Source organism: Lethenteron reissneri, chromosome 61, assembly GCF_015708825.2.
Source record: "Lethenteron reissneri isolate LAM-NWPU_2019-01 chromosome 61, ASM1570882v1, whole genome shotgun sequence".
In the NCBI taxonomy this organism is placed as follows: Eukaryota; Metazoa; Chordata; class Hyperoartia; order Petromyzontiformes; family Petromyzontidae; genus Lethenteron; species Lethenteron reissneri.
This window is the reverse complement of record NC_083839.1, coordinates 2,161,802-2,189,548: the sequence shown is the minus strand read 5'-3', so window position 1 is coordinate 2,189,548 and position 27,747 is coordinate 2,161,802. Positions and strand designations below refer to the sequence as shown.

The 27,747-nt window shown below is 52.5% G+C and overlaps 2 protein-coding genes across 6 annotated transcripts in view; both read right to left on the bottom strand.

The window, feature by feature from the left end:
• Positions 1 to 207: 207 nt before the first annotated feature.
• On the bottom strand, positions 208 to 25,989 carry LOC133358185 (transcription factor CP2-like). 5 transcript variants are annotated; one of them, XM_061576392.1, is made up of 15 exons: positions 25,442 to 25,989; positions 24,279 to 24,384; positions 23,759 to 23,865; positions 22,333 to 22,485; positions 20,823 to 20,933; positions 16,344 to 16,457; positions 13,932 to 14,071; positions 13,503 to 13,557; positions 10,923 to 10,952; positions 9,874 to 9,973; positions 9,429 to 9,519; positions 7,822 to 7,949; positions 7,295 to 7,437; positions 5,398 to 5,449; positions 208 to 4,689 (listed from the first exon to the last, which is right to left on the bottom strand). In XM_061576392.1, exons 1-15 carry the CDS (start codon positions 25,934 to 25,936, stop codon positions 4,652 to 4,654), a joined length of 1,863 nt encoding a protein of 620 aa, XP_061432376.1. In that variant the 5' UTR covers positions 25,937 to 25,989; the 3' UTR covers positions 208 to 4,651. The 5 variants fall into 5 exon arrangements, with proteins under 5 accessions (XP_061432376.1, XP_061432377.1, XP_061432379.1 ...); XM_061576393.1 differs by having other exon boundaries at positions 9,874 to 9,970; XM_061576395.1 differs by lacking the exon at positions 10,923 to 10,952 and having other exon boundaries at positions 209 to 4,689; positions 9,874 to 9,970; positions 25,442 to 25,988.
• Positions 25,990 to 26,746: 757 nt separating this feature from the next.
• LOC133358242 (CLIP-associating protein 1-like) overlaps positions 26,747 to 27,747 on the bottom strand; it is a 77,295-nt gene continuing 76,294 nt past the window's right edge. Inside the window, 1 exon segment of the mRNA XM_061576485.1 lies at positions 26,747 to 26,755. Coding sequence (XP_061432469.1) covers positions 26,747 to 26,755 — 9 coding nt within the window.

Below are 27,747 nucleotides of genomic sequence, written 5' to 3'. Positions count from 1 at the left end.
TGGAGGGGCTGGAGGGGCTGGAGGGGCTGGTGGGGCTGGTGGGGCTGGAGGGGCTGGTGGGGCTGGTGGGGCTGGAGGGGCTGGTGGGGCTGGTGGGGCTGGAGGGGCTGGTGGGGCTGGTGGGGCTGGAGGGGCTGGTGGGGCTGGTGGGGCTGGTGGGGCTGAAGGGGTTGTTGGGGCTGGAGGGGCTGGAGGGGCTGGTGGGGCTGGAGGGGCTGGAGGGGCTGGTGGGGCTGGAGGGGCTGGAGGGGCTGGTGGGGCTGGTGGGGCTGGAGGGGTTGTTGGGGCTGGAGGGGCTGGTGGGGCTGGAGGGGCTGGTGGGGCTGGAGGGGCTGGTGGGGCTGGTGGGGCTGGTGGGGCTGGAGGGGCTGGAGGGGCTGGAGAGGCTGGTGGGACTGGAGGGGCTGGAGGGGCTGAAGGGGCTGGTGGGGCCGGGGTGACGGTAAGGTGTGGTCAGTGCCGAATTCTCCTAGGAGCTCAAGTCACTACATCAGTAGCTACGGGCCCCGCACTTTCAAGCTATCAATTCCATCTTCTTGGTTCTTTCGGTAAAGTCACGTAGAAGGGAAATAATAAAATAATAAAACATTATAAAATAATTCTCACGACGTTTCGGCCACAACGCAAGCAGCCGTCCTCAGGTGAAGAACAGGTCTGTCGGAAAGACAGCGTCTGAATGAACGCCACCATGCTTGGCAGCTTAAATATACCTGTTCTTCACCTGACAGCTGCTTGCGTTGTGGCCGAAACGTCGTAAGAATTAAATAATGTTTTATTTTTATTATTTTATTATTTCCCTTCTACGTGACTTTACCGAAAGAACAAAGAAGATGAATCCCTGCAGTCACGAAAGCTTTAAATCGAAATCTATCAATTCCGGATCAGTGATTCTGCACTTGCTCTATTACTATAGTACTATACCGCCTTCAACTTTTATGAACGACTGGGTGTTTAAGGTTAGCGATTTGCCGTATTATCCGGCTGTATAGCAAATGAAAAAATACAATTACTTTACTATGCAAGTTTAACATTCGTGTTTTAATATTTACGTGTTTTAATATTTGTGTTATTTAAATTTAGGGCCCCTTTATAGCATCATATGCTACAGGCCCCCCGCACTTAGCTTCATCCGGCACTGTGTGTGTGTGGGGGGGGGGGGGTAAATAGACCAGCAGGCAGAGCCAGGGCCAACACAGCAGAACAACAGATGTATCCGCGACAAATTAGTGCGGAACCATCCATGGGGTGAACGATGATGACGGGGCAACGCGGCCGGAGCTATTTACACAGACCCAGCAGGACATCGGCGACGTTCAAATCGCCTGGGGGCGCGCGGGGGTGGGGGGTGATCCGTACCCCCTAAAAAACTGAAAAAGAATCAGTTGAACGTGGCACGTGACGTCTTGCGCCAGCTGCCGCCACCCCGCGCTGCGGTCGGTCGGGTTGACAATAAAAACGTGTCGCGCGACCTCTCCTCCAGCCCACGCGGGTACCGCGGATGCAACGAGATGAACGCGGAGTCGCCAACGTGGCCAGTTTCATTGACACAGCAGCAGCAGCAACAGCAACAGCAGCAGCAGGAGCAGCAAGAGCAACAGCAGGAGCAGCAACAGGAGCAACAGCAGCAGCAACAGCAGCAGGAAAAACAGCAGCAACAGCAGTAGCAACAGCAGGAGCAGCAGCAGCAACAGCAGGAGCAGCAACAGCAGCAGCAACAGCAGGAGCAGCAGCAACAGCAGCAGCAACAACAGCAGCAGCAGGAGCAGCAACAACAGCAGCAGCAGGAGCAGCAGCAGCAACAGCAGCAGCAACAGCAGCAGCAGCAACAGCAGCAGCAACAACAGGAGCAGCAACAACAGCAGCAGCAACAACAGCAGCAGGAGCAGCAGCAGCAGGAGCAGCAGCAGCAACAGCAGCAGCAGGAGCAGCAGCAGCAACAGCAGCAGCAATAGCAGCATCAACAACAGCAGCAGCAACAGCAGCAGCAACAGCAGCAACAGCAGCAGCAACAACAGCAACAGGAGCAGCAACAACAGCAGCAGGAGCAGCAACAACAGCAGCAGGAGCAGCAACAACAGCAGCAGCAGGAGCAGCAACAACAGCAGCAGGAGCAGCAGCAACAGCAGCAGCAACAACAGCAGCAGGAGCAGCAGCAGCACCGCCACCATCGGAGAGCGATCTCACTGCCGTTTTAAAAATGTCAGGAGTGCCGCGCGTCGGGTGGAGGAGGGCTTTGCAACGCACGTTATATGTGCACGGATGACCCGACGGCCGTAGAAAATAAAAATAAAACTCGTCGTGAATCTTCGACGTTAGTCGTACGACGGCGATGTAACAAGTCGGACAATCGTCGGTGCAGAGCCAGCTTAGTCCTGCGCGACCCAACGAACTGCGTCCTCCAGGACGGGCGAGTGATTTGATGAAAATAGCATCAGGAGCTGTATAAACTGTTAAATACAGTGTAAATAATAGTACGCGATGCAAACGGGCAGCTGTATTTCAACCTCACGGCAATAACTGGGCCGGGTTTGCCGTATTACACCAGCGGCACCACACGTCCTGAACTATCCCCGGCATCATCAACGAAAACATGCGTTCGTGTGTACACGCAGACCGGGGCGCCACGGTGAGATACAACGCACGGAGCGGATCGCACACAAAATACGACCACCATGAACCCGTCCCGGCTACGCTGCAATAACAAACACGGCACCGTACCGCGGGAAGCATACTGCGCACAGCAGCGTAGCGCACGCGCTGCTCCGTAAGGTCTACAATTATTTTGTACATTCCACGTTGGTGAAAATCCAGGGTTCGGTCCGCGTCTTACCACCGCGCGTCACTCGCCATGCTTTGCGTCCGGGGGGGGCACACTCGCTCCCTTTGTTGGCGCGCGCGCCGCGTCCTGGCACGGAGCGCGGGCGGGCGGGGCATCCGGAGCCCAAAATAGTGCAAGCCGGTCTTCAGTCCGGCTCCATAATCCACCTCCGGGGCTCCGCGCCAGGGTTTGCCCCGGGAGTGAGGGGGGGGTTGACAAAAAAAATAAAAAAATCTCGGCGGCCCCTTCTTGATGCGCTCTGAAGAACGGCGAACTCCCCCGGACTCCGTCAACCGATGATATTCCGTCTCGTTTTAAGGCAATTCGTTGTTATTGCCGGACGTTGTTTTTAGACGGCTTGTTTGTGCATTAACGTTGAACTCCTTTCGCCTACCGTACGTAGCCAACCGTGCCAATCGGAGGTGCGGATTTATTATTTTTTATTAAACCCGGCTTGCGTTTGTTTTTTTGCTTTCTCGAATGCAATAATGGCACGCACACAAGCGCTGTCGGCACTGTTCAACGGCAGCAAGAATCAAGTCGACAGGATGGGGGGTTTCACCACTGGAGAGCAGGCAGAGTCTGGCAACGCAGCCACGGGCGGACGATGCCTTCGCCGTAGGCTCACGGTTTTAGCAAATTCCGACGGAGCTCACCGGTTCCAAAGTTGAAACAGCGTGGGGGGTAAAGGTTTAGAAAATCCCACACCCTCCCCGCCCTCCCACCCAGCAGCCTCTGTCCACCCGGAAGCGTTGAATGGATTCACCGCAGTTAAGAGCTCCTTTCATCCGGCAGCAGTGGCGCGGGCCGGCAAATTGGCGGCGCTGCACCTTCATCTTTTTGCTGCTGTTAACTCCGGCGAGGGCGAGCACGCACGAGACGCCAACGCAAAGTGGGTTGGCCGCGATTGGCGAGAGTCGTTGCCGAGCTCGCTGCAGACGCGTCGGCACGAAGCAGCCCCCCCCCACACCCCCCAAAATCTCCTCCCTCCGCTCGCTTCCGGCACGTTGACAATCCGGTGGGTGCTTGGTGCTAATCGCTAAACGCTTTCCGCCGACACAGGTCTCCTGTGTGTGTGTGTTCAGCGGCACTTGAGTGGTGGCTAGGAGATGTTAACCGCCTCGCCTGGTCTACAGGAGGCCGTGGGTTCGATCCCGACTCTGATGCCTGCTGCTGTATATTTGGAGTTTGCGTGTCTCTCTCATCATCATCATGGTGGCTAAGAGATGTTCACTACCTCGCCTGGTCCACAGGAGGCCGTGGGTTCGATCCCGACCCTGATGCCTGCTGTATACTTGGAGTTTGCGTGTCTCTCTCTCATCATCATCACGGTGGCTAGGAGATGTTAACTACCTCGCCTGGTATACAGGAGGTCGTGGGTTCAATCCCGACCCTGACGCCTGCTGTATACTTGTAGTTTGCGGTGTCTCTCTCTCATCATCATCATCACGGTGGCTCAGAGATGTTAACTGCCTCGCCTGGTATACAGGAGGTCGTGGGTTCGATCCCGACCCTGACGCCTGCTGTATATTCGGAGCACGTAATGTCTTCTCTCTCGCTCTCCCCGTGGTCGCGTGGATTTTTCTTCGGGTCCCCCGGGTTTTCCCCCTCCACATTTAGAATCCGCATCACGCGTTTAGAGTGCTTGGCTGCTATCTGCTTCCACGTGATGACCACTCAGTTGAAGCGATCGTTTGTTTGCCGGGTCGCTTCTGCAAAGGAGCTATATACAGCTTAGTTGGCCTTACCAGGTAATATAAAAACAGTTTACAGTAACGACGACGGAGAGATGACTTGCACAAGTTGTTCCTGGACGAGATTGCGGTCGCGGACTCATTTTAAGATGATGTGGTATCCCTCCGTATTCTCCGCTGCAAGAGAAGGACATTGACACACGCGTTCCTAATTAGGATTAAGTGGTAAGGGGCCGTCCATAAATGACGTCACGCGATTTTGGACGATTTTTGTACCCCCTACCCCTCGTCACAAAAAGTCAGATCCCCCCCCCTCGAATATGACGTCACAAAGCTCTGCCCCCCCCCCCACCCCCAACAAAATAAAACATGCTTCAAATCGCTTTAAACTATTGTCATTGTAGTGCGTAATTAATGTGGCGCTGCACTCTGATGTTGTAGGAGAAAACATTGATCAAAAAGTCAATTTAATTAAGTAGAACGTGTTGTCTAATATTTATTTAAAGTTGCGCATTTTGATGTGACGTCACATTTGTCAACACCCCCCCCCCACTCGTCACACATCGTCACAAACGTCCTGACCACCCCCCCCCCCCAGGTGCGTGACGTCATTGATGGACGGCGTGAATATTTCCCGCCACCAGCGGCAACGTTCGAAACCGGCGGCCGCACCACTGGACGGAAGGGAAGGGGGGGGGGCGAGTCAAGGATGCAGCGCGTGGGGTAAAAGAAAATGTGATGGGGAAAGGGAAGAGAGGAGAGCAGAGAATGGGAGAGATGAGAGGGCAAAAGGAATATCCATGGCCGCGCACAAGCCGTGGAGGCTTGAGCTGATTTAGAGAGAGTTAGAGATGGTAATTGTCTTTGACGATTGCGAGGGGTTACCTTTCAGAGTGTCGAGGATAAAGCACGTCTCGTCCGGGATATTTTGCACCATCTGCAAGGACGCGGCAACAAGTTAATCGAGCGGCAATCCCACACAGCAGCCATCGGGGGCCCCCTACTGCGAGGGACATTGGGGGGCAGGACCCTCCCGAAACAAACGGTACCACGAGACTCGGCGAGGCTTGCGTGGGTGGCAGAGGTCGCAACCGGGTACCCGATACCCGTACCCTACCCGATACCCGGCTACCCGTACCCGGCCAGGTACGGGTACCCGTTTGCGACCCTGGTGCGGCCGGGTACGGGTAGGCCGTGAGTCACTGGTGAGTCACCGTTTGTCACTCATTTCGGGTAGGGTACGGGTAGGGAACGGGAACCCCTACCCGGCCGGGTACGGCTACGGGTAAGGAATCAAAACCCGTTTGCGACCTCTGGTGAGTGGACAAGCGCGTCGCCAAACTATATCCGGAAACGGGGTTTTGCTGGCTGGCGCACGGGCCCTGCGTCCACAGCGCTGAGCCAGGTTCATGCGTTGCGCAACTGCCCCCCCCCCACAATCTAACACCTCCTTCCCCCCCCGCCCCCCCCCTCTCCCCTCCCCCCCACCCTTCGTAGGAACGAGGAGGCACTTAGAGGCTCCGGGAGGGAGGGAGCTGGGAGGACCCGAGCGGTCCCCTATGTAATTGGCGGATTTGTTTGAGAGGACATTTTTGGGATGAAGACGGCTCAGTGGTGGTCTCTCCGGATGTCCAGTGGGGGGGGGGGGGGGGGGGCAAGGAGAGGGGGCAGGGGGTGGCAGGGGGGGGGCAGGGGGGGGGGCAGGGGGACAAGCGAAGTTCCGACAACAAAACCGCTCTTGGCCGGGTCGTGGCTCTCCGCGTGGCAGCGCCGGTCACGTGGACCCTGCTCAGTCCCTGCCCCTCTCATCTTGCACCCCCTCCTCCACCCCCCCCGCTCCCCATTCCCCTCCTCCCCCCCCCACCCTCTGCCCACCGACTGCGGATCCAGCGCAAACGCGTGGGCGGTGCTCGTCATTCAACGAAACGCGTACGCGGCGAGCGTGAACCCCACCACTTCCACCCCGATCGATCGAGAGAACGCCGATCGATCAATCGATCGGTCCGTATTTGACCACATTCGCAATATTCGCCGTCTAATGAAGTGGGCGTCGAGCGATTAACAACGGAGGGCGCGTGCCCGCCCGTGGCGGAGGGAAGCCGCGACGTGAACCACCGCGCGCGCGTCCACAGAGCAGCAGGTTCACATGGGGGGGGTGGGGGGGGGGAAGCTACATTTAACACAGCACAAATAAATAATGAGATTTTTTTTTATGAAATCCGCGGAAATTCATTAAATCGGGACATACGGAGAGCGAGCGGGCGGGCGGGGGGGGTCGGGGTGAACCGATATACATACTCTTAGGCTTTTTCGGTAAAGGCACGTAGGTAAAAATAAATAATAAAAGATAAATAATTTAAATAATAGAAATAAAATAATAAATCACGACGTTTCGGAGGCAACACAAGCTTCCGTCTTATCTCTTCTATTATTTTTATTATTTATCTTTTATTATTTATTTTTTACCCACGTGACTTCACCGAAAAAACCTAAGAGTACGAATCCCTGCAGTCACGAAAGCTTCAAATCTAGAATGCACCGATACACCCCTGCGGCGAATTCCTCTGCCCGTTCGTACCACGGGTTGACACATCAAAGTGGGTTGCGAGTCAGTGGCGGTAGCGCGGGTGGCACGGAGGGCCCGTTGCAACTAATGAAATGGCGCCTTTCCCGCTCGGAGCCCCTCCTCCGGCCGCGCGGTTCCCAAGGTGTCAGTTGCACCGCCTGCACAGATCTCGGCGGCTAGCGGGGGGTGGTGGGGGGAGGGGGGAGAGTATCACACCTGGTCGCTGATGAGCACGTGGATGCCGGTGGGGCCCTGCCGGTAGATGTGCTGGATCAGGCGCGGGGAGATGTTGAAGAGGGTGGCGAGTTTCTCCTGAAGCTCCGCGGCCGTCAGCTCCTCCAGGAACACCGCGTGGTAGACTGGAGCGAGCGAGCGCACACGCCGCGCACACGTCAAGCACACGCCACGCACACGCCACGCACACGCCGACCGCGAGGAACGCAATGTTACAGGGGTTATTTGTCGTCGTCGTCAGTCACTCGCTTACCGCGCGCGTCGCGGGAGTGAAGTCTCTCCCCCAAAGCCGCCACCGCCACCGCCACTCCTCATCGATTCCGCGACGCGACCGGTCCCAACCGAACCATCCGACCTCGTCGCTCCACCTCGTCTCGTACGCACGCCCGTCCCCCAACGCGCACGCCCGAGATGAAGGAAGTTGTCGTTTTGTTCGTGTAACTACACACGCGCCACCCGTCCCGACGACCCCGCCACGCCACGGCACGGGCGGGTGAGGTTCAGCTCACCGTAGATGGCGCTGTGCGGGGGGCCTCCGTTTTCCGTGACGGCCTGCGAAGGCTGCGTCTGCGCTGCGGCCTTCTTGGAAGGCTGCGTCTCCTGGCACACGTACATGGTGAGGCGCGGGCGCACAGACCTGCACGCACAGGAGACACAAGATCGCCCCCCCCCCCCCCGTGTAGCTTTTAACGGCAGCGCAATCAACGAAGACGGCGGTCACCGCATCGCGCGCTCTCAGACGCGCTTCTGCGGCCGTCTGGAACGCTCTTCCTTCCGATATTAGGAAGCCACTGGAGCTGTGCAACTTTTAAATCATCATCTAGATTGACACACTCATTTCTTGAAAGTTGTTTTTTGTGTTTGGTTTGTTGTCCTTCCCTCTCACCTCCGATTAGCGCCATTGGCTACGTACAGTGCGAAAGAAGTTCAACAGACAAATATCCCCCGTGTAGTCTTGGCAGACTGTTGGGGCAAGTGCTGTTAGCGAGCAACACCGATGAAGACCGGCACGGCACACGAGGGGGTGGCGGTGGTGGAAACTGTGGCCAGAAACAACGCCCAGCCACCTTTGTCTCCCCAGTGCTGAGAGCTTACACACAAACACACATGATTGGGCAATTTGCATGTAAATGTTTCAGCAATGGGATGTGTGGCCAATGCTAGTCGGAAATCGAACCCAGGAGATTCTCGCCGCGAGTATTCCCACTCTGCCCCATTGTTCCGCCCAATTAATTGACGTTATTATTTATCATCATTATTACAGGGTGTCCTCTACTTAGGAACTTTCGACTTAAGAGCCTTCAGAGGTACGAACAAAGCTGTCCGTATGTCAAGTTGCAGCTGTTCGAACTGAGAGTCGTAAGTTCAACCACCTCGCAATAGATGGCGGTGGTGGCATCTACATCTGCAGAACGTGAAGAACCAGTGGCAACTACATCTGCAGAACGTGAAGAACCAGTGGCATCTACATCTGCAGAACGTGAAGAACCAGTGGCATCTACATCTGCAGAACGTGAAGAACCAGTGGCATCTACATCTGCAGAACGTGAAGAACCAGTGGCAACTACATCTGCAGAACGTGAAGAACCAGTGGCAACTACATCTGCAGAACGTGAAGAACCAGTGGCATCTACATCTGCAGAACGTGAAGAACCAGTGGCATCTACATCTACAGAACGTGAAGAACCAGTGGCATCTACATCTGCAGAACGTAAAGAACCATTGCCATCTACATCTACAGAACGTGAAGAACCAGTGGCATCTACATCTACAGAATGTGAAGAACCAGTGACATCTACATCTGCAGAACGTGAAGAGCCAGTGGCATCTTCATCTGCAGAACGTGAAGAACCAGTGGCATCTACATCTACAGAATGTGAAGAACCAGTGGCATCTACATCTACAGAATGTGAAGAACCAGTGGCATCTACAGCTGCAGGATGATTATACAACGTTTAAAGCTGTCCCCCGTATTCAGTGTACACGCCATACAACGTGTTTGGAATCGACAGCAGGAAAGTTGGACTTACGAACAAAATCGACTGACGAACAGTACCTCTGGAACCTAACTCGTTCGTAAGTGGAGGCGTCCCTGTGTTGTGAAACAAGTTGTTACCTGGCCTTGACGGCGTTGTAGAGCCTAATGCCATCGGCCGCCCCGCAGATCTGGACCAGGTCATCTCGAGACAGCTTGAGGAGGTCCGCCCCTGCACGCGCGGCGGTCCGGCACAGCAAGCGAGAACATTTGTTATTGCGCGCTCTTACACGAGTCCAGTCCATCGCGAGCGTGCACTGATCACACGTTGAAGTGGGCGGGCTCTTTGAAGCAGCAACAACAACGTATCGTATCGTGGTAATCCTAAAATGACATCGCGAAAGCTACGTATCACACATGCATTGAACGTACAGTATCGTACCTCGTACGCCGTTGCGTTTGCCTGCCGCGCGAAATTAAAAATATGTAACAATTTTGCCGTATCGCTATCGCCGTCGTAAGATCGAGATATCGTAAGTCGGACCCCATCGTAACTCGGGGACTTTCTGTATATCCATAAACTGACCTGTGAAGTTGGAGAAGAGGCGACTGAAACTGGAGAAACGGTGTTGGTGCAGCCACTGCTGCATCTCTTGGATGGTGGCCGTGGGTGACAGCTTCTGCTGCTGCCAGAGACAAGTTGCAGACTCAGAATGTGTGTATACACGGGAAGAGTCCGATGATCGACACAGTAGAACCCCTCCTGATGAGCACTTCTGTTAGCGACTAATCGCTTAGCGACAGGCCTCCCCAGAGCCCAATGTGTAGTGTATAGTAGTGTATAGTGTAGTGTATAGTAGTGTAGTGTATAGTAGTGTAGTGTATAGTAGTGTAGTGTATAGTAGTGTAGTGTATAGTGTAGTGTATAGTGTAGTGTATAGTAGTGTAGTAGTGTATAGTGTAGTGTATAGTAGTGTAGTGTATAGTGTAGTGTATAGTAGTGTAGTGTATAGTGTAGTGTATAGTAGTGTAGTGTATAGTAGTGTAGTGTATAGTGTAGTGTATAGTAGTGTAGTGTATAGTAGTTTAGTGTATAGTGTAGTGTATAGTGTAGTGTATAGTATAGTGTATAGTGTAGTGTATAGTTTAGTGTATAGTGTAGTGTATAGTGTAGTGTATAGTTGTGTAGAGTGTAGTGTATAATAGTGTATAGTAGTGTAGTGTATAGTAGTGTAGTGTATAGTAGTGTAGTGTATAGTGTATAGTAGTGTAGTGTATAGTGTAGTGTATAGTGTAGTGTATAGTGTAGTGTATAATAGTGTAGTGCCTCCATAAGAGCCCAATGTGTTCGCTTACCAACGATTCCCCTGTTAACGACGGTCGGTTGTAGGTACAAGTAAATATTACTTAAACGCATTGATTAACCGTGTTTATTTTAACATTGTGTTGATGTTGTTAGTATCTTAATGTATCAATATCCATTGCTTAAATATTATAAAGTCCGTTTTTTTTGGGGGGGGTAAAAAGGGGTAACTTTCGATGCAACTGGAACGAACTAAGCCTTTAACGTGCATTTCCTAAACTCGCTTAAGCGACCAAACATCGCTTAACGATCGGTTTCGTGGAACCAATTACCGTCGTTAAGAGGGCGTCTACTGTCAAGCTCTTGTTCAGATGTCCAAGCAGGGGCACACGGGGTCAGAACAATACAAAAACACGACAGCAGTTCAAATAACAACGGTGAACAAATCATCTGCGAGCACACACGATCGAGCTATGGCTGCAGAGTTTGGTAGGTGCATGTTGTTTACTTCGTTGATTGTGAAAATTCGGTCACAGATCCTGTGACCACTGTTTCATTGCTTTCATGGCTTTATTTTGGTGATTTTCGATAAGTTTCTTGGTTTGGCCATGTTTGTTTCTTGTAGTACAGCGTTAGACTGATGGCCTTAATCTAAGTTGTCTTGTGGTTGTTGTTGTTTGACTTGCATCCCACTGGGATTTTTGCACATTTTTGTGTACGGTGCTTTTTCTTAAATATTTTTTCTTGGATTTTCTGTTTGCACTCAGTCACATAGTAACTTTAAGATGTTTTTTGTTCATGTTATTGTTTTTTGTTTGTTGCAGTTGCACCCGATTCAAGAGCCGAATGGCTCACAGGGCTATACCTAATGAATTAAACTTGAACTTGAAACTTGAACAAAAATCCACGCAGTGTTTCCCTTGCCAAGTAAAAAACGGGCCACGCACCTTTTGGGCGCGCGACGTTGAGACAATTAAAATTCGTCCCAACTGCAGTTGCACTTTTTCGATTTAAAGCTTTCGTGACTGCAGGGATTCATCTTCTTGGTTCTTTCGGTAAAATTCACGAAGAAGGGAAATAATAAAATAATAAAAATAAAGCATTATAAAATAATTCTCACGGCGTTTCGGCCACAACGCAAGCAGCCGTCCCTCAGGTGAAGAACAGGTCTGTCGGAAAGACAGCGGAAAGACAGCGTCATTTAGACGCTGTCTTTCTGACAGACCTGTTCTTCACCTGAGGACGGGCTGCTTGCGTTGTGGCCGAAACGTCGTGAGAATTATTTTATTATGTTTTATTATTTCCCTTCTACGTGACTTTACCGAAAGAACCAAGAAGATGCAGTTGCACTCTTTGACTGGCGCAGTAATGCAACGCAACGATCCGACGTTTCGTACAGGTAGTCCTCTAATTACGATAGAGATGTGTTACGACGACCCCATCGTAAGTCGAAAATATCGTAAGTCGAAGATGGCCTAGCCTACCCTGGAGTCTTAAAGAATGGTGATAATTTAGCAAAGCAGAGCAATTTACAGTAGCGTGCTGTATAAACTATATACTGTATGTATTTATTAATTACAATACTGTATTGCACAGTAAAATGAAAAGTAAAAAAAAACAAGGTAAATTCTATATGAACTGCAATTTAATAGAAAGTTTTTTTCAGGAAACAATCCTATCTGCTATAAAAACTTTTCACATGCATTGAACGTAGCGTATCGTGGTAACCGTAAAATGAAATCGCTAAAGCTACGTATCATAGTGTAGTGTATAGTGTAGTGTAGTGTATAGTGTAGTGTATAGTGTAGTGTATAGTGTAGTGTATACATGCATTGAACGCATCGTAACGTATCATATTGTACTGTACTCACCAAGATTCTGTCTGTCGTCTGCATACTTGAACGATGTTAGGTTGTTGATGGCATTTTTGTCGTGTCGCTATCGCTATCGTAAGATCGTAAGTCGGACCATCGTAACTCGGGGACTACCTGTATATGTACGCTTGGAGGTAACGTCGAACTTATTTTGCACCGTACATAGCCAACCACGCTAAGAACGGAGGTGCGGGATGACGACAACAACCTACGCCCAGGCCTAAGGCCTTCGTGTTTTCCTCTGCCAATGACGAGCTGAACTTGTAGAATCGATCATCCCTGCCTCCGTGTTTGCGCGGTCAAGTTTACACAGTTTGTCTGGAACGTTCTGTTCAGCCTTGCTTGTTCTATTCGTGTAAAAGTTCCGTGAACATATAAACAGGGACTCCTCTATTTACGAACAATTCGACTTACAAACTTTCAGAGATACGAACAAACCTGTCGGGATGTTCAGTTTGCTTGTTCGGACCGAGATTCGTAAGTTCAACCGCCTTGCAATAGATGGCGGCGGTGGCATCTACATCTGCAGAACGTGAAGAACCAGTGGCATCTACATCTGCAGAACATGAAGAACCAGTGGCATCTACATCTACAGAACGTGAAAAATCAGTGGCATCTACATCTGCAGAACGTGAAGAACCAGTGGCATCTACATCTGCAGAACGTGAAGAACCAGTGGCATCTACATCTACAGAACGTGAAGAACCAGTGGCATCTACATCTGCAGAACGTGAAGAGCCAGTGGCATCCTACATCTGCAGAACGTGAAGAGCTAGTGGCATCTACGTCTGCAGAATGTGAAGAACCAGTGGCATCTACGTCTACAGGACATTATGTAACTTTTAAAGCCAGTTCCCGTGTGAAGTGTACAACGTGTTTGAAATCGACGGGAGTAATGTTGGACTTCCGAATACACCTCTGGGACCTAACTCGTTTGTAAGTAGTCGCGTCCCTGTACTCATTTTCCGTGAAGTCACGAACGAATAAACGCGATCTTACGTTGCGGGGTTTCGGTGTGTTTCCTACGTTGGAACGTACCTCGAGGATGGCGTTATTGGACACGTCGTTCTGATGGTTTGGCGATGAGCAGTCACTGCAAGGCAGGCGGACCAACAACAAGCACCACACACCCCCTACACGTGAGTTGCGCCCAAGAACTTTCGCAGACACATCACTGAACAAAACCACGTTCCCCAATAGTCTTTGGTTCTTTCGGTAAAGTCACGTAGGTATAAAATAAAATAGATCACGACGTTTCGGGCGCAACACAAGCGTCCATCATGATCGTTTCCTCCGGTTCTTCTCTATGACGACAACCGGCATTCTCCACTAAGTGGCGGTGACGGCACCACGACGCTTGTGCCAGGCCATGTGCATCTTGAGGCCACGTGAAGTGTCGAACGCCCGCCGGCAGGAGGTCACGGGGCAGACCCAGGTGCCACGCGCACACCACACACACGCACACACCTGTCGTTGACGACGAAGGTGGTGGCTGCGGCGGAGGAGGTGGCCGGCTGGAAGCTGCTGGTGGCGGCCACCGTCGTGGTGGTCGTCGTGGTAGTGGTGGGGCTGTTGTCGAGGTACGTCGTGTCTGGCCACGGCGAGCACTGCCCGTCGAGCGCCCCGACAACAACAAAATAAACAAAGCGGCACGCGCACAGAGGAGAGACGGCGAAACGTTCAACGGCGTTCAACGACGACGTCCACCAACAACAACAACAACTCGCAGAAGCGAGACGCGAAAGTCGCACGGCCACGCGCCGATGTGGGACCTTGGCCAGTTGCGTTAAAACCGTCCTTCAAGCGTCGTTCTTTACGTTCTACCGAATTGCGCGCAGAGCCGCTCTGCCAAATGACTGCCGGATGGACGCCGTGCCGGTCGCGGGAGTCGTTTGACCACAACGGCCGGCGAGGTGAGGCGTGGTCATGGCGGGGAGGGGGGGTTGTTTGGCCGTACTTCACCGCGCTGCTCGGTGTGGGTGGGCAAGGGGGGGGAGGAGGAGGAGGGGGGGGGCCCAAAAAGATCGGGTTCGGATGGCACGCGCGCCACCGATGCGATTTGTAATGCCGCATTACAAATCGCTGCGCGCGTGCCGTTCTTAAAACACCGATTAAATAACAAAAAATTAAAGGGTTTGACGTTATTCATCAAGTGCCGGCCTTCTTGCATTCCCACGTAAAACATCGTCAACACGCGGCGACGAGCGTAAGAAATGCGTTCCGACCAAAACTGGAGCTGTGCCTTCGTGCAGTGCAATTGAACGGGGGACACGGAATCGCTGGGCAAGGTTCACAATCGCCTTGGGAGACTAAACGCTGTCGCTTGGCATGGCCTCAAGGGCGCCCTCTCAGGTCGTGAGCCACATTCGCGAGAGGCCGCTGCTACAATCAACAGGCGCTCTTCGATAACGATTTATTTCGCGCAAACTGACTGCTTCTCGACCGTTGTAGATTCTATTGCAGGAATATCTCCCAATACGCGGCACTCGTCGCGTTATTATTTTTTCGCTTTTCACGATAAAAAAAAAATCAGCTTCATGCAGCATTAAACGTCATATTCTCCGGACTATAAGGACACTTTTTTTTTAACCCCACGTTTTAAAAGTAAAATTTTATGCTAATAATAATAAGTGTGTCAAAGAGTGTGGCGGTGACGCTGCACAGCATTCGCTCGCTCTCCGAGAGAGACGGAGAAAGAAAGAACGGCACGAGGCGGGAGCGGGAACCACGATCACGCGGGAAAAGGAACGCAGCGGCCGGAAAGGCGTGTCGGGTGCTACCAGCAATCGCCCAAGTTCTGCAGTCCTCTAGGAAAAAAGTTGCGTGGTTGGCATCTTATGCAATCCGGTAGGTGTGTCGTGTGTGTGCGAACAGAATTGAATAACTTTAATGAAACAAACTTTACGGTGCTGTCGTACTTTCCAGAGTACCTTATAATCCAGAGAACACGGTAATTATTTTCAGGCCTTTTTTTTTCTCGCATCCCCCAGTGTAGAATAAACAAACAATCCAACTGCCGCATCGGCCGCGTGACCAATAAATAAATAAATCGCTGACGGCGGAGAACGCCTTCCCGTGAACCGAGCGCCGAAAATATTAACCCGGTAGATTTTTGTTTCAGCAACGTTCCGCACCTTGCAACGTCAAAGGCACGGCAGAGAAGGCCCTGCACTGCAAGTGCCCACTCGTGACACTGCTGGCAGAAGGGTCACCGCCCCCCCCCCCTTCCACGGTGAGGCAAAGGGAATTGTGGGGGACTGTGCCTTTATCTCTGGGAGATAAAGACCTGCAAGCGAGTCACGGCATTTATGTCTAAACTATCATTTAGATTTCAGCGGGTAAGTCCCCCCAACTGTTTGAGAAGAGACCCTGGCTCTCACAAACGATAGCTCGCCGAGACGTAGCCGACGGTCGTGCAGAAATTTAAGAGCAGCCAATTACTCTTAAGCGCGTGATGTCAATTCTAAAATGTGGAGGGGAAAAACGGAAGGATCCGGAACAAAATCCACTCGACCATGGGGAGAGAGAGAGACACGCACACTTCAAATATTACAGCAGGCGTCAAGGGTCGGGATCGAACCCACGACCTCCTGCATACCAGGCGAGGTAGTTAACATCTCCTCGCCACCACGGAGCCCCATTAACCTCGTCATTAAAACCTCGTCGTCCATCCTGGCACAGTCGGCTCGGACACGGTCAACGGAGCGCGGCCAAATCGCACGGGCACAGCTCCTGAAACACCCTTCAACGACCCAAGGTGCTTCCGATCACAAGCCAAATAAAGTGTCAAGTGTCGTATAATGAATAGGAAGGTGGGGGGGTGGTGGGTGGGGGGGCGGTGGGGGGTGGTGGGAGGGGGGGAAGGGGAGGGGGGCTTACAGAACTGCCTCTCTTTGCATGATAATCCCCGACTTCGACTAGCATAGTCCTCTTAGTCGATTTTTTCAGCTCATTCTCATGCGCGTCTCCACCATTAGTGCTGGCCCGTTTCATCTGGAGACACCAGACACCACCGCACAGGCAAGCAAGGTAACCTGACGTCATCGATGCACCTCTTTGTTGGTGATAGAGTGCCGGAGGGTCGCTGCGCGGACCCCCCCCCCAATCCCGATTTAACAAAAAAAGTAAAAAATCACACGTTGGGTTATGCCGCCACGCAGTGAGCGATCGTTGGTGCGGTCCCTGGTTACCGTGGCAACGTCTACGTCCGCTGCGGACGTCGACAACGCCTCCACAACGCCTCCGCGTAGGGATGGGTTTCAGGATAAAACATTTTTTGGGGATTTAAAAAAAAAACTTTTCGGTACCATTGCCGCTTTTGTCACGTGGGGTTTTTCCCACGACCGACGTTACGATTCGAAATTCTATTTCTTTCGGGTTGGACCGTCACGTAGGTACGGCGTACAGTTGCTGTTTTTACACGATGGCCCTCCAACCGCCCCGGACAAGAGCCCAACGAGTCGAGTTGTCATGTCGCGTGGGCAAATACGTGCCGATTGATTTGGTTTTACCAGCAAAAAGAAACGAAATGTCGCGTTTCAACACTGTGCGTCGGCAAACGTGCTCGACCGAGAGCCTGAGTCCTCGCGAGCACCGAAAGATGGTGGGGGTGCGATTTCCCGCGGAGCGCCAAGGAAATTTTTTACAGTTTTTCAACATTCCTCCTCCCTCCATGCGGTTTTACTGGTAAGCCAAATCAATTGGCACGTTTTGCCCCGAAGCTCCGATAAGCACGGTTTGGCGAAGTACGCACACGCACACGTGACATCTCGATTTGATTGGCCGCGTCTCGCTGGGTGGTGGATGGGTCATAGTTCACAATTTTGTATTTTCCCAGGTAAGGCCAATTCGATGCTGCGTGGCTCTTTTTCAGAAGCAACCCGGCCACAAATGATAGCCCAACCAAGCGGCTTTACATCATCACGTGGACATTTATAGCAGCCAAATACTCTGAGCGCGTGCTTATAACTGTGCAGGGAAATAGCGGAGGACCCGGAGAAAAGTCCACGCGACCACGGGGAGAACGTGGAAGCCCCAAATTAACAGCAGACGTCAGGGTCGGGATCGAGCCCACGACCTCCTGTATACCAGGCGAGGTAGTCGACATCTTCGCGACGACACAACCCAAAATAAACTATTTATAAAATCACTTACTCGTTTAATATTTACATACCCGCACGTCAACAGCATCGACGTCACGTGGTTCTCCACCACGTTTATGGCAGGAAAAAGCGCAGACGTCAAATCCGGATTGCGGATTGATCAGATAGCAAACCCCCCCCAAAAAAAATCAATACAATATTCTACCGTTTTAAAGCTTTCATGACTGCAGGGATTCATCTTCTTGGTTCTTTCGGTAAAGTCACGTAGAATGGAAATAATAAAATAATAAAAATAAAACATTTAATAATTCTCACGACGTTTCGGCCACAACGCAAGCAGCCGTCCTCAGGTGAAGAACAGGTCTGCCTGGGGTGTGTCATTCACCTGAGGACGGCTGCTTGCGTTGTGGCCGAAACGTCGTGAGAATTATTTTATTATGTTTAATTTTTATTATTTTATTATTTCCATTCTACGTGACTTTACCGAAAGAACCAAGAAGATGAATATTCTACTGATCGTTCCAAATTGTGAGATCCAATCCAGATTTTCGAAGGAACCAAAATCGAAAAACACATCCCTACAATGTGAGGAGTGCAAGGGGTGGGTGGGGGGGGGGGATGGGGGTCACACCCACAACCATACTTCCCCAGTTCTGGCTGAGGAGGCCTAGCATGCGAGTGCATGGTTTTGGAGGGAGAAGTGGGGGTAAGAGGTGTGATGGGGGAGGGGTGACGAGGGGCAGGGGGATGATCACATGGGATGGGAGAGAACTTGCAGGCGACCGTCTTGAAACTCACCGTGGCTTCAGTCTATACGCAACTACAATTCGTTTTTTGGTGACGCCCTATCGCTCAAATTAATTAAACCTACGCATTTTTTGGTCCAGTACGTCGCTGGCAGGTCCCGTATAACAAAAGTGCTTGAAAATATATAACAGCGCGAGGTTATCTTATTGGTTCTTTCGGTAGTCACGTAGAAGGGAAATAATAAAATAAGAAAAATAAAACATAATATAAAACATAATAAAAGACAGCGTCTTTCCGACAGACCTGTTCTTCACCTGAGGACGGCTGCTTGCGTTGTGGCCGAAACGTCGCGAGAATTATTTTATTATGTTTTATTTTTATTATTTATATTATTTCCCTTCTACGTGACTTTACCGAAAGAACCAAAAAGATGAATCCCTGCAGTCACGAAAGCTTTAAATCGAAATTAAGTGCGAGGTTAGTTTTGCAACATGTCCAGGATTCATATCGGGGGATTAGCCGCAGACGCTGCCCGCCGCCTGCCTCACTCGCAGTGGACGTTTAAAAAAAAGATCTCTCCCCCTGCCGTGACGTCGGAGGAGGCCCATCGCCGTGTGTGCCGCCGGCGTCGCGGTGCTAAAAATTTCGCCAAATTTGAAAAGAATTTTTTTTTTAAATGCACGCTTACTTTTATTCACTTGGCATTACACGCAGCAAACATCAAACCCGCCCAGCCCCCCGCCCCCCCCCCCCCGTGCCACCCCCCTTCTACAAAATCTGGCAGGACCCCCCCTCCTGAAAGAGAGTCATGCAATTCGGTGAGGCTTTAAACAAGCACAAGAATAATAATAATCATAATATATATTTTTACAGATAAGACATGTGCGTTTCAGGTACAAGGCAGGTTTTAATCGTCAAGGAGTGGTGCGTGCGTGTGTACGATGTGCTTCTTTGGCACCGGGCGTGGTCGAACGTGCCAATCGGAGGTGCGGGGGGAAGGACGACGAACTAAATACCAAAAATCAAGTTCTAAAAAATGTTTGTGATAGTTAATGAGCAGAGGCTACAGGGAAAAAAAATGTTGTCAAAATAGTCCATGGACCAGAGCGTAATTCGGCACCCGCAAGAGGCGGACAACAACATTTATTGATGTACTACTGTGCATGTGGCTCCTATGACGTGTATTGTGTACCACGCGGATTACTATTGCTACTATTAACAAGCTTGTTTACCAAAGAAAGCCTCACAAAGTCTCACGGCTCCTTTTCAAGAAGGTCGTATCCTAGCGAGTGATGCTGCTGCTCCATGGAAATCATTTGCACGTCATTTTTTCCCGGCATTGTCATGTTTGTTTTTGGCCAATACCGGGGGTTAGGTTGTAATAGGGAGTTTTGTTTTCTTATTTTAGCTTGGAGAAGCCGGAGGAAAGCCACGCAGGACGGGCAGGGAAGAGAGAACGTACAAACTCCACACAGGCAAAGCGCCAGAGTGGGGAATCGAACCGTGGATTGAGTCTTCTTGGTTCTTTCGGTAAAGTCACGTAGAAGGGAAATAATAAAATAAAAATAAAACATAATAAAATAATTCTCACGACGTTTCGGCCACAACGCAAGCAGCCGTCCTCAGGTGAAGAACAGGTCTGTCGGAAAGACAGCGTCTGAATGAAACACCACCAAGCTTGGAGCGTATATTTAAGCTATAGCGTCTGAATGAAACACCACCAAGCTTGGAGCGTATATTTAAGCTATAGCGTCTGAATGAAACACCACCAAGCTTGGAGCGTATATTTAAGATATATATACGTTCCAAGCCTGGTGGTGTTTCATTCAGACGCTGTCTTTCCGACAGACCTGTTCCTCACCTGAGGACGGCTGCTTGCGTTGTGGCCGAAACGTCGTGAGAATTATTTTATTATGTTTTATTTTTATTATTTTATTATTTCCCTTCTACGTGACTTTACCGAAAGAACCAAGAAGCTGAATCCCTGCAGTCACGAAAGCTTTAGATCGAAATTTTACGAGGATTGAGTGTCACCGCTCCACTGCCGCCCCACGTCGCTCTCGTCAAAATGCGGCGCGATTCCTAAAACTCGCGGCATGTGATCGTCGTCACTTTCTTTTTTACCGGCGATTTCAAAGACGCTGGCGCAACTCGAGCGTTGGAGTGGAACTAAGCAATTCAATGAAATCGGGTCCATGGACTAAAAGAGAACTTCTGTATCTTCTTGGTTCTTTCGGTAAAGTCACGTAGAAGGGGCGTAATAAAATAATAAAAATAAAAACAAAAAAATAATTATTTTATTATTTTATTATATTATTTTATTATGTTTTATTTTCATTATTTTATTACGCCCCTTCTACGTGACTTTACCGAAAGAACCAAGAAGATGAATCCCTGCAGTCACGAAAGCTTTAAATAGAACTTCTGTACTCGTCAAGACATGTGAATAAATGTAAAAAAAAACGGGGAGGGAGCGAGGGAGGGAGGGAACAGGAGTCTCCGGCCTCACCTCGGTGAGGATGGTGGTGTCGTAGGACAGCTGGTATTTCTCCTTCTCCAGCGGCGTCCGTTTCTCCATCTTATCGCGGTCCGTCTTTTGTTTCCTATCCGCACCTTTCGGCTGAGAGGTCACAGCGGTCAGACGCGGGGGGCCCATCGGCCAAACACACAGAGCTCGACAGATCAATGGGTGTCCTTGCCCCCGCCCTCCCCCAACCGCGGGGAGGGGTGGGGGTGGTGAGACTGCCACAATGTAAGTTTGGAACGACGTACACATACAGACGACGCGTATTGTATTTTGATGTGAAATTATACGAATTCGTGGCGAGCCAGACTTTAAAAAATAAAACAATTTGTATTTTTTTATTTTACCAGCTAAGGCCCACTGAGCTGGATAGCTCTTGGCCGTCACAAATGATAGCTCACCGAGAATGTGGCTTATCACGTGAAAATCTAAAGTCGCAGGCAAATAATCTAAGAGGGCATTTCTAAATCTTGGAGGGTAAAACCGGAAGACTCGGAGAAAAATCCACGCAACAACAGGGAGACACGCAAACTCCAAATATACAGCAGCAGGCGTCAGGGTTGGGATTGAACCCACGACCTCCTGCACACCAGGCGAGGTAGTGAACATCTCACCACGGAGAGAGACACGCAAACTCCGAGTATACAGGGCATTGTCGGGGTCGGGATCGAACCCACGACCTCCTGCATACCAGGCGAGGTTGTTAACATCTCCTAGCCACCGCGGCACCCCTTGTCAGCAAGCTGGGATCAGCTTCTCCCATGCTACGAGTACAGCTACACGGGATTTTTATCGCTTGACGGGCAATCTGAAATCGGAAGATCGATACCTCGCTGATCTTGTCAAGGAGCATAAACCATCGTCATGCAAACTCCGCTCGTCCTCGCAGCAGCAGCAGCAGCAGCAGCGGCGGCGGCGGTGGCTTTAGCTAACCCACGGACAAAGACGGCGACCGCATCGCGCGCTTTTAAGTTCGCTTCTGCGGCCGTCTGGACCACTCTTCCATCCGATACTAGGAAGCGACTGGGAGCCATGCACTTTTCAATCACCTCGATTGAAAACCAATTTCTTTAGAACTGCTTTTAGTGCATTGGTTTGTTGCCCCTACGCCCCCCCCCACCGCACCTCCGATTAGCTACGGTTGGCTACGTACGGCACGAAAGAAGTTCAACACACGTACACACACCGCACCTCCGATTGGCACGGTCGGCTACGTACGGCACGAAAGAAGTTCACCTCAACTTGCATACTGCGGCATCGCCGTGGCGCAGCAACCTTGGTACGGCACGGCGGAACGCCCGTGGGACAGAGGTCGCAAACGGGTTTTGATTCCTTACCCATACCCGGCCGCACCAGGGTCGCAAACAGGTACCCGTACCCATACCCGGCCGGGTAGCCGGGTATCGGGTAGGGTACGGGTATCGGATACCCGGTTGCGACCTCTGCCGTGGGACGCCGCCGACGACGCGGGCGCGTGGCGACGTGCCGCGGGCACCTTGAAGACCTTGACTTGGCAGCTGGCCGAGTGCAGGTGCTCCGTGTACTCCCCGCCGTCGTTCTGCTTGAACGTGTCGATCTGAACGCGGAACGGCACTCCCTTCTCGCCCCCGTGCTTCCGGGGCGTGAACTCCGTGCTGATGCAGTTCACCTTGGCGGCGGGGCACAAACGACAAAGATCTTTCACGGAATTGTCGGGACAAGTGCTGTTAGCGGCCAGCACCTATGGGGGCTGAGTCGACCTAGGGGAGGCCCTGGACCCGGTTCAGATAATCGTCACCGGTGTTGGCCTTGAGCGGGAATTGAACTCAGGGTCCCACACCCGCTCCCGGGTGTGGTGCTGGCCACCTACCCCCTCGTGTGCAGTGCCAGCCTTCATAGGCGGTGCTCGCTAACAGCACTTGCCCCAACAGTCTGTTAAGGCTACACGGGGGATCTTTGCGGCGGCACACACACACACCAACGCGGGTGTTTGCGACAAGCGATGAAATACGACGCAAACAAAATTAAATAATTACAATTTAACGATTCACGGTAGGGGGCGGTGGGGGGGGAGGTTGATGGGGGCACGAGAAGGCGGGCAGAACCAGCGTCAACAATTGTCCAACCTCTGCGGTCCTCTGCATATTAAGTCGCTATCGGCCAATTAATGAGCGCGTACATGCGGGATGAAACCAGGGCAACCGGAGAAAACCCACGCGTGTGCGAGGGGGAAACCCTTCATCACACACAGGCGGAGCAGGTCGAGTCCACATACTTGCTGCACTGCATTCTAGCGGCGAGCCAGGGTACGGGCAACATCACCGACGCCCACAGGAAGGGCCGTTGTACAACATCCGTGCGGCCAGCCCGCGCTGCTACCACCGCATCCACAGCGCCTGGATTGCAGGCAGCCGCGTAGCGACCGCCGCCACCGCCCGGCTATCCACCGCCAGATGACGGGCCCTCCCCAATGGAAGGTGACCCCCCCGAGGTTCTCCTCTGTAGCAGAGGTCGCAACCGGGTACCCGATACCCGTACCCTACACGATACCGGACAACCCGTACCCGGCCGGGTACGGGTAGCCGTTTGCGACCCTGGTGCGGCCGGGTACGGGTAGGCCGTGAGTCACTGGTGAGTCACCGTTTGTCATTCATTTCCCAACGTCTTGTCTCTTCTCACAATTCAAGTTGCTAGAATCAACCCACCCACGCCTGCAAAAATGGCTTCATCCCAGAGGTCGCAATCGGGTACCCGATTCCCGTACCCTACCCGATACCCGGCCGAGTACGGGTAGCCGGGTATCGGGTAGGGTACGGGTACCCGTTTGCGACCCTGGTGCGGCCGGGTACGGGTAAGGAATCAAAACCCGTTTGCGACCACTGCTCCGTAGTTGCTTCTGTCGACGCGTGTCAAGGCGAGGGCCGCGTGGAGCCTCTTCCCACCTGGATGAAGACGGACGAGCGCTTGGCAGGGTCCCACAGAAACTCCACGGTGTTGAGAAGCGTCGGGTTGGCCCTCGGGTCCACGATGCCCACGGACATTGGCATGTCTGTGGGCAGAGGCGTTCATTTTGTTTCGAGAGGCGTAGTAGCGGCGCCGTTCTTTTTGAAGGCATTGTTACTCACCGCGGAGAACCGCAGCGACACGACCACCGCTCTACGATAGCCGGCGCCAACACCGTGCCACACGCCCCCCCCGCCCCGCATGGCCTTGTGGGAGCCTCGGTGGCGATAAAAAAATTTATTTTATTTTTCTTCCCGTTCCGTTCCGATGACGTACGTACAGGTACGTCATCGCAACGGGGTTGAGATGCTCACCACCGTGCGGGCTGCGAGGGTAGGAGATGCTTGGGAAGACCAGAAGCTTTTGACCATGCTTAACCCCGTGAAAAGATACACGTATAACAAATAGAAAAGCCACTGAATACATAAATAGGCACGAGCGCGATCGGGCCGGGCTCACCGATATCGAGGATGCGATCTCCTGGACGATTCCACTTCCAGCTCTCCAGCTGCTGGTGCTCCGTGTACTGCAGACGGCGGTCGTGAAACACGACGCGCACGATGCTCTGCCAACGCCAGCGGGAGAGAGAGCGAGACGGCGCCGGTTTGACGGTGGTGCGAAGGAGCGGTCACGGCGGACGCAATGGCGCGCGCGTCACCAGTTTAACGCGGGAGGCTTTTGGCGACCAATAGCATCGGGTCTGCGGCGGGTTTAACGACGCATTATATTCACGTGATCTCGACCTTTACGCCTGCTGCTGTATACTGGGAGTTTGCGTGTCTCTCATCATCATCATCACGGTGGCTAAGAGATGTCAACTACCTCGCCTGGTCTACAGGAGGTCGTGGGTTCGATCCCGATCCTGACGCCTGCTGTATGCTGGGAGTTTGCGGTGTCTCTCTATCATCATTACCACGGTAGCTAGGAGATGTTAACTCCTTCGCCTGGTCTACAGGAGGTCGTGGGTTCGATCCCGACCCTGATGCCTGCTGTATACTGGGAGTTTGCGTGTCTCTCTCATCATCATCATCACAGTGGCTAAGAGATGTCAACTACCTCGCCTGGTCTACAGAAAGTCGTGGGTTCGATCCTGACCCCGATGCCTGCTGTATATTTGGAGTTTGCGTGTCTCTCTCTCATCATCATCACGGTGACTAGGAGATGTCAACTATTTCGCCTGGTCTACAGGAGGTCGTGGGTTCGATCACGACCCTTACGCCTGCTGTATGCTGGGAGTTTGTGTGTCTCTCTCTCTCTCCCTGTGCTCGTGTGGATTTTTCTCGACTAAAAACGCGTTCAGAGTATTTTCACTGCGACTATAAATTTCCACGTGATGATGATGATAAGCCAATTTGTTGAGCTATCATTCGTGATAGCCAGGTCGCTCCTGAAAAAAGAGCTACAACGCTCAGTGGGGCCTTAGCTGGTAACAGCGCCAGCCAACGCCGCGCGCGAGCGGGCAGCTGCCGACCCACGTTCGGCCGGTGAGCCGTTGGCAGCTGCGCGCCTGTGGCTGCCTCTGTGCAAGGGGACACCTGGGGGTAGTGTCAAAGCAACGTCACCGAGGGGACCGCCCCGCGGCAATGACATTCGTGCGGCCCGCCCCCCCCCCCCCCCCACACCTTGACATATTTGCCGTTGATCTCTGGGAGTTCTCCCATCTTCCTGTTATCCAGCATTCTCAACTCGTACGACTGACCTGCCAACACACGGACACACGTGCGCGCACACACACACAAGGGTATGACGGTGGCGTCAGCGCTCCGGACGCGGACAGAAGCGTGTTCAAACATCGGCGCGAGTCGCAATTGCGATGGCCCGTCAAGCGTCGGCGTAGTTTCCTGCTCAAACGAACAGCGGGACGGCGCCGATCTCCCGTTGGAGTTTCCACATTCCTGCGGCGGGTGCAAGTGCATCCGAAGGACGACCAACTCCGCAATTCCGAAGATTGCGAGTTCAAATCCTGGTCGGGGGAGGTGGAAAGGGGCTAGACTCGGCACCATCATCTCTCTCCCTCCGGAGTCAACACAACGAGCATCGACACGTCGGCGAGTCAGCGGTGGTTGTCCTTCGGCTAGACTCGCCGCGGACCCCCCCCCTCCTACCGCCCCCGCCATAGGAACGTCGAGTTTCCACCACTGGCTCAAGAGCACCGCATCGGTGCTCGTTCTTGAGGCGAGAAATTTGTTTCGGCTTGAGCTCTGACCACCGCCCCCCCCCCCCCCCCCACCGACGCCGGCAGCACGCGAGTCCGGTCCGGCTGGGGCGGTGACGCGGACGTGCCGAGCGGGATCCAGCGGAAACCGCAACGATGCGATGCGGTCCGCTCCCCGGGACAAAGACTGAAAGGGGGCGACCGTCGTTTGCGCGAACTCTGGGTCGCTGTATCGCGGCAAACGGAAACGTGTGGGCAAGACTCTTAAGAAACGCGCGTTCGGAGATTGAGTATCTCTGGCTTTCTGCTATAAATTTCCACGCGTGAAAAAGCCACTTCTCGTTGGGATATCATTTGTGATTGCAAGGTCACTTCGGAAGAAGAGCCACCACGTGGGTCAAGTGGGCCCTTACCTAGTAAGATAAAAATAGATTTCAGTTTCAGCACGTTCACCTACGAACCACCACCGGAGATCCAAACGCCGTTCGGTAAAGCGTCGGCACACATCCCGACCGTCGCATATCCACCCCGACCGATTATATTACCTGCCCACACCGAGTGCACGGTTGGCTACGTAAGTTGCGAAGGAAGATCAGCGCGCATGCATACATCGCTGTGGTCATCCAGACCAGAGCGTACAACATACAGCGACGCAATGCCCGGTCCCACAGATACGAAGGAGGCATCACGGCAACACGTTGCTCCGCTGCCCCTGACAGCGGTTGCCTGGCCCGACCACCCGAATGTGAAATGTGTCGTTGTTGCGCTGCGTCTAGGTCAGCTGTACCAAGAGATAAGAAGAATCGCTCGTGACGATGACTGTACACAATCTGCAACTGCAATCGACCGTCCCAGCCAGGTCTGCCGTGAGCCACCCAAACGCCACACACACACACGCGTGTGTGTGTGTGGCGTTTGTAGGAGCGGCCCCCATGGTGCATCGGGGTGGGTTAGTTGTGGTTGGAGTTGGGTTTGGGGCTGGGGTTGTGGCTAGGGTTGTGGTTGGGGTTGTGGTTGTGGTTGTGGCTGTGGTTGTGGCTGTGGTTGTGTCTGGGGTTGTGCCTGGGGTTGTGGCTGTGGCTGGGGTTGTGTCTGGGGTTGTGGCTGGGATTGTAGTTGGAGATGTGGCTAGAGTTGTGGTTGGGGTTGTGGTGTGGTTGTGGTTAAGGTTGTGGTTGGAGTTGTGGTTGGGGTTGTAGCTGGGGTTGGAGTTGTGGTTGGAGTTGTGGTTGTAGGTGTGGTTGGTTTTGTGGTTGGGGTTGTGGTTGTAGTTGGGGTTGAAGTTGTGGTTGCAGTTGTGGTTGTAGTTGTGGTTTGTATTTGGGGATGTGGTTGGGGGTGTGGTTGGGGTTGTGATTGGGGTGGTGGTAGCGGTTGAGGTTGTGGTAGTGGTTGCGGTTGTAGGTTGTAGTAGTGGTTGCGGTTGGAGGTTGTGGTAGTGGTTGCAGGTTGCGGTTGTGGTAGTGATTGCGGTTGTGGTAGTGATTGCGGTTGTGGTAGTGGTTGTGATTGGGGTGGTGGTAGTGGTTGCGGTTGGAGGTTGTGGTAGTGGTTGCAGGTTGCGGATTGTGGTAGTGATTGCGGTTGTGGTAGTGGTTGTGATTGGGGTGGTGGTTGCGGTTGTGGTAGTGGTTGCGGTTGGAGGTTGTGGTTGCGGCTGAGGTTGTGGTAGTGGTTGCGGTTGGAGGTTGTGGTTGGAGGTTGCGGTAGTGGTTGTGGTAGTGGTTGCGGTTGAGGTTGTGGTAGTGGTTGCGGTTGGAGGTTGTGGTTGGA

Coding starts and splice junctions, on each gene's coding strand:
- LOC133358185 (XM_061576392.1), bottom strand. CDS start 25,936: ATGGCGGGGGCGGTAGGAGGGGGGGGGTCCGCGGCGAGTCTAGCCGAA. Junction 22,486..23,758: donor GCTCGTCCGTCTTCATCCAG/GTGGGAAGAGGC, acceptor CCCGCCGCCAAG/GTGAACTGCATCAGCACGGA. Junction 4,690..5,397: donor TATCCTCGACACTCTGAAAG/GTAACCCCTCGC, acceptor CTTCTCTTGCAG/CGGAGAATACGGAGGGATAC.